General features: G+C 40.0%; 1 protein-coding gene across 1 annotated transcript; it reads right to left on the bottom strand.

The window, feature by feature from the left end:
• Positions 1-1,687: 1,687 nt before the first annotated feature.
• Positions 1,688-2,662, bottom strand: LOC127681223 (olfactory receptor 52M1-like). The gene has a single exon (XM_052177259.1). It carries the CDS (start codon positions 2,645-2,647, stop codon positions 1,688-1,690), a length of 960 nt encoding a protein of 319 aa, XP_052033219.1. The 5' UTR covers positions 2,648-2,662.
• Positions 2,663-6,929: the final 4,267 nt, after the last annotated feature.

Raw genomic sequence — 6,929 nt, 5'->3', positions numbered from 1 at the left:
AGAAGCCCCAAATAGCAATGAGGATGTGCTGGGGAGACAAAGGGAGCAGAATAAAGCTGGCTTTATTGATATGACTTTTGGTAGAGAATAAAACCAACATTAAGTTCTTTCTATATCTATAAGAGAGCCCTCATTAAGAAAGTCTTAACTTTTCTTTTATTGAGATTTTTTTCCACAATGACCAAATGTACAGAAACATTGTTAGTGGGATGTTCAGTCCTAAGTGGCATGTCTTCATTAACTCCACTCTATGACTCAGGGAGCTATGAGGAAGAGGAGGTAGAAATATTGTAAGAAGCAGAGGTGATAGATAACGATTTATTATTTATTTATTTATCTATTTATTTATTTATTTTTCTGTATATGGGTGTTTGGCCTGGATGTTTGCCTGTGTTACATGTGATGTTACCCTGTGCATGCAGTACCTATGGAGACCAGAAAAGATCCTGGATCTTTGGGACTGGAATTATAGTAAGCTACCATGTGGGTGTTGGGAATTGAATTCTATCCCCTGGAAGAACAGCCAGTATTTTTAACTGCCTGAGCCATTGTTCTGACCCTGATTAGGTAGTATTTATAGGACCTATTCCTGTCCTTTTTGCCTCATTGCATATTCTGTCTCAGGGGCTTTTTCATGTACAACACAGACTATTTAGGAGACAAGCTGATTATTATAATTTGTGTGCCAGGCAGCACACAAAAATTTTATACTATCTTACTGCATCTTTACAATAAACCCATAATGATCACCACTCTTTTCATTCACAAGAAGAGGGATGAGGCTTTGATTGTATGTCCTAAGTCTGACATACTATTCAACGTCCATTTCTGCCAATTATTATTCCACAGCCAAAGTTAAGACCTTTGTGTCACATGGCCCTACACAAATATCACATCAGTGTCTCCTCCTTCAGCCTTTACCTAACCAGCCTCAAAAAGGTATGGCAATCTTCTATTATGATCCAGAGTGTTGGTTTTGGAGAGAAACATAGTTGTGTGAGGAGGAGGCAGCCACTGGTTGGATTCAGATATTCACCAGTTAATCAGATCTCCATAGAGAATTCTTCAGAGCTCATTTCCTTCTATTTTGTTGAAACAAACTTCTTAACCACAAAACAGGACACTTAGGACCATGGATGACAGGAGGGCTAAATGTCTGAATGGCACTAAGGCCACACTATTGAGTCTGGTAAAATCTTATTCTAAGAGATTTTAAATTGCTCACTTGGGTGTTGCTTCCATCTTCAATAAATATCATTTGAATAGTGGCAATTCAGGAAAATTTAAAACATTTGCCTATGTAACACATTTCTGAAACTTTCCAACAAAGTTTGCTGAATTATGTTTAAGAAGGTATTACAATACCATTTAGAGTTGTGCTTGATTACACTTGTAATAGAGAAACTGGGAACCTGATGCCACCAAAGTAAAAGATAGAAAGGATCTCAGGCGTTATGGATATATGCTTATTGCACTTAACTGCACAAATTAAACAGGCCAAGGCAGGGTACAGTACAGGATATTATGATCTTATCTTCCTTCTCCACTTCTGGATCTTAGGTTCACATTGTACAGAAAATGCATGCTGGAACAGAATAGATCTTAGGGCTGCTTTTATGTTCTTAGCCTCACAGTTTAAGTAGGACCCAGAAGTACCATGGGCTTCCTTCCTATCGACATTGAATATTCACATGTCTCTGTGTTGAGTTCCAGACTTGATAATATGCAAAAGTCTCTCTCGGATCTGCTTGGTGCGCACAGCATAGACAATTGGGTTGAGGATGGGTGGGATGAGGAGATAAAAGTTGGCCAAAAGAATATGGATGTGGGAAGGCACATGACGGCCAAAGCGATGGGTGAGCGATGAGACAGCAATAGGAATGTAGAAGACAAGGATGGCGCAGATGTGAGAACCACATGTCCCTAAAGTTTTAAACCTGGCGTCAGAGGTAGACAATCCCAACACAGCCCTGAAAATCATCACGTAAGATGCAGTTATAGCTACGGAGTCTAGGATTAACACCAGGAAACCAATTCCCATTCCGTATAAATTATTGACTCTTGTGTCACCACATGCCAAAGTGACCACAGCCATGTGCTCACAGTATGAGTGGGCAATGATTTGGGTCCGATAAAGGGGAAGCCTCAGGCGAATTAGGAGTGGGAGAGGTCCAATGTAGAATACTCCTCGGAGAAGTGCAGCCAGTCCCAAGCGTCCCACCACTGCATGGGTAAGTACTGATGTATGGTGTAGTGGGTCACAGATGGCCACATAACGGTCAAAAGCCATGGCAAGAAAGATGCCTGACTCAATGGTAGCAAAGCAGTGGACAAAGAACATCTGAACTAAGCAAGCATCTGGACCAATGCTGCAGGCACCAAACCAGAAGATGGCCAATAGTTTGGGCATTGTAGAAGTTGACAGGACCAAGTCAATAACAGCCAACATACATAGAAAGAAATACATGGGCTGGTGCAGGCTGCGCTCTGTCTTAACCACTGCCAGGATGGTGATGTTCCCCACCAGAGCCACCAGGTACATGGAGCCAAAAGGGATGGAGAGCCACATGTGCAGGGACTCCAGCCCTGGGATGCCGGTGAGCCAGAAAGAGCTGGGTACTGAGCAGGCATTATTAGAAAGGAACATGCTCGGGAGCGTGGGATACACAGAGGCACCCTTAATGTCAGGGTTCTACTCCTGTAAGAGATAATATCCACAACAGCTCTAGAATAGATCTTCATTTTCATTCTTGATAACTTGTGGCACCTACAACAAAGAAGAATATAGAAAGCCAACTTGAAAGGCCACTATGTTACTTAATTTATAAGAATTGTCTATGAAGACACCATTGCTGAGCACAGAAACAGGCACACTCATGGTTTCTACAGTTGACTTTTCAAAATGTGGTTATAGAAATACCCCAAATTATGTTTTCCCTAGATCAAGGAAGTTTATTTTGGAGTTACTTTTCTTAAAAAATTGAAAACAAAATACAGAAATGGTTTTCAGGTGACAGCTAAATGTCAATAATAAATGATGTGTTTAGTCAATAACAGTATATGCTTTTCTCATCACTGATCAGTAACCTTGGTATCAATAATGTATACTAATTGGCTGTTTTAAATTTTTATTCTAATGAAAAGTTGGAGTTATGTGTCAAAGCAAATAAAGCATTGCTTAAATTTTAATTTATATATTTACTAATTTAGAATTATATTGATAACTATATATTTTCTTGTATAATATTTGTATCTTATAATAATTGAAGGGATACTAGGAAGCATAATAAGCTATGATTTAATATCATTAAAGTGAATGACATACAGAATTATATCCTTAAGTCGAATGTGTCTGGGAAGATTTTCATTGTGCTTTTCACCTGTTGATTTTTATTATGTAGATGGGATATATATGTTCTCTTTTAAAAATAAAGTTATAAATTACCAAAGCAAACAGTCTTATTAGGAAAATACATCAGTGAGATAGAATTATTGTGATTTGACATAATGCTTGGGGAGACGGGTCGGTGAGTAAAGCAGTTATACAGAAGGAAGGCCCTAAATCCCCAGAACCTATGTAAACCAGGCATGGTAGCACACAACTGTAATCCCAGAACTCCTGTGGTAAGGGGCACGGTGGGGATGAGTGATGGGAGCTGTCCTCTGACTGTCACTATGCACCTGTACATACACACACACAGACACACACACAGACACACACAGACACACACACACAGACACACACACACATAGACACACACAGACACACACAGACACACACAGACACACACAGACACACAGACACACACACACACAGACACACACACACACACAATATGGGACTTAATTTCATACAGAAAAAGATCTCACATTTCAGGGTGGTGGATTTTATGTTTAAATAGAATGAAGAATAGACACAATTTCTTGAATGGTTACTCTAGGGAAAGAGTGCTGTTAGTATTTTTTCCTGACAAGTATGAGGCACTACGTGTGATTTGACTGAAGAGGTCCATTTTTTTCTTTTTTCTTTTTCTTTTCTTTTCTCTTTTTTTTTTGAGACAGGGTTTCTCTGTGTAGCCCTGGCTGTCCTGGAACTCACTCTGTAGACCAAGCTGGCCTCAAACTCAGAAATCCACCTGCTTCTGCCTCCCAAGTCCTGGGATTAAAGGTATGCACCACCACTGCCCAGCTCCATTTTGTTTTTTTAGAGTAAATTTCCTTAGGGCTTTGTACCATCTGCTACTGGAGAGTCATGAGAATGGAGTGAACTAAAGGGATAACCAACATGGTCCTTGCATCAGAGTCTTGGGTCTCTTGGGCACCAAAGCACCAGATTATACAGGTCTTGTCTGCTCTTTGACTTTCAGATGTATCTGCTGCAAGTCCTTATTTATATCCTCATTGTTCAGTCTAAGAGCTCAGAACAACATTGATGCCCTTCCCTGTCTCAGGCTTGCCCTCCTGATTCTTCTCCTCAAATACTTGTTAGTGGATTTTTTCCATGTGTGCATGGTGACTTTCTTCACACAGTTGTTCTGTCTGGGAAGTTTCTTCATTGCTTTTGTTTCCACCTAGGGACATTTTCCTATCCTTTAAGGCCAGTTTCAGTTCACCTTTTCCAAAGTTGTCTGTGACATCTTTAATCTATATCATAGTGTGTGTGTGTGTGTGTGTGTGTGTGTGTGTGTGTGTCTGCCTGTCTGTCTGTGTATGTGTTTGTAATGGATCCTTAAAAACTCACAAATTGTCTCCAAAAAGCCCACATACAATTTAGTTTTTGTGTAAAACAGGACAAGCCATTTCATTTCTACACCAAGTAGGACTAAGTCCCTATGTAGCCTTTGAGCCACTGCCTCAGTCTTTGATACACAGTTCATTTTAAGGGTTCATGTGCTTACTCAAAGGATAGACATTGGACAGATGTGGAGTAGAATCTTAAATTCACATTCTGTGAATCTTAAAATAGCTTGCAAGATTTTTTTTACATTAAATCTTTGACTTGGATATTTGAATATGTAAATGAGTGTTGACTTGTAAAGGTGCTTCTTCTGGGGTCAAATAAATGTTCAATCGCCTCAGATCAACCAGTTAGTCAAGGGAAGGCAGATCTAGAGGCTACTCAGGGCACTGAATTACTAACATGTCAGATTTATCATCCCAGACCTTTATTTTACTCTGAGCAATTTATGTGAAGTCTCATTTTCCATATATAAAATAGGAAAAACATGTACTGCAAATGAAAGGTGTATGGAAAGGAGACAGGGGCTTTGATATGACAGCAGATGCCTCCCCCTGAGATTTAATACGAGTAGTAGACTGTGAAATACACACATTTAACAAATAGGAAATATTTTTCTGTGCTTGTTACATCTCAGAGGATGCTTTGAAAGTGCAGCACTAGGCTAGATAGACCGAGATTTAAGGCAGTGCTTAGTTAGAACTGAATTTTAAACTGGGAAGCGTTTGATGTCATGCACTTTGAATATTCAATGTATCAAAGTAGAGAGGAGATCATTTATTCAATTTCAGGGTATGTCATAATAGTGACTACTTGTTACTAAAGACTCTGAGTCCAGGGATGGTCTTAGCTGTAGTCTCTGTCTGTGATATGTGTCTGACCTAGTTCAGCCAATGAAGCTGTAATTGAGTTTTAGGTTAAGATGAAGAATGTTGAAAAGATACCCATGCTATATTTCCATTACATTCACAGCTGTCACCATAAGCGTCAGTCTTAACTAGGTTGTGGCATCTAAATTACCTGACTTAATCTAGAACATTGCATACCAATCTTTTCTGCTTCTACAGAGATCACACTTTTACCTGCACAGTGGTGACAAGCCTGCAAGCCCAGGGAGAGATGGTCTGATGGTCTGAGGCGTCTGGGAGAGGTGCTGCTGACATAAGCGGTGATTAGAAGCAAGGCAGACATAGGCTCACATTTTACTGAAATTTCTGGTGTTGTACAAATTTTGGCAGTTTGTGTTTGTTTTTTATTTTGTTTCCTATGGGAAAGCTTGAGCATTTCTTCATGTGTTAATCGTCTCTATCGGAGTTAGGATTCCTAGCTGCTGATAGTGAATGCTCTATTCATGTCACCCATCTCATCCTCCACTCTCCCTTCCACTGAACAATGTGTGCTGCATCTCTAGGACAACAGCGTGTCTAGAACCTTCTTTGTCAACTAAATGACTACAATCTCTCTCTCTCTTTCTCTGTCCCTCTTTCCCTCCCTTCCTTCCTTCCTCCCCTTCTCCCTCTCCCTGGTCGCTGTCTCTTTTTATCTCTGTGTCTCTGTCTCTGTCCCTCTCTGTCTCTTTCTGTCTGTCTCTCTGTCTGTCTCTCTCTTTCTCTGTTTTTAATGAATTGGCCTGTAAGCATATCCTATCCTTGCTTTCATGTAGTCAGAAACATAAGAGTCTTATTTTGAAATGTCATGGCTAGTTTCATTGCATGAATATTATTGATTAAAAAGACAGACTGATTCTGTCAGCATCAGTTCATGGTAAAGCCATGCCTGATCTGGAATCTAAGATAAGAACCTCAGTTGGGTTGCAGGAGTCCAGTCTTTTCTCTGCTGCTCCTAAATACTAGGCAACTCTGTCTTCTATTTTGTGATTTTTCTGTTTCTTTAACTCAACCAAAGAAATAACTTAACTCCCTGATACTTTTGACTAAGCCTATGAGGAGGAAGAGAACAGTTTCTGGCTCTAAAAGATTCCTTCCTGTGGCTTTGCTCCCAATCATCATGAAATGTGCTTACCCATGGAGCACACCCACACAGCTGTAGAGTTTGTTATGGTGATTAGCTTTTATCTGATGCTTAAAAAATGTAGTTGACAGCCAGGGGAAGGCCATGTCCCAGATCATTGTCTTTCTTCTCCTTTATGTAGGTTCTGAAAATAGCTGGTTATTTCCCAAGGGCTGCACAG

Source organism: Apodemus sylvaticus, chromosome 1 (genome assembly GCF_947179515.1).
Source record: "Apodemus sylvaticus chromosome 1, mApoSyl1.1, whole genome shotgun sequence".
Lineage (NCBI taxonomy): Eukaryota > Metazoa > Chordata > Mammalia > Rodentia > Muridae > Apodemus > Apodemus sylvaticus.
Note: the sequence above shows the minus strand (reverse complement) of the source record. Positions and strands in the feature narration are given on the sequence as shown.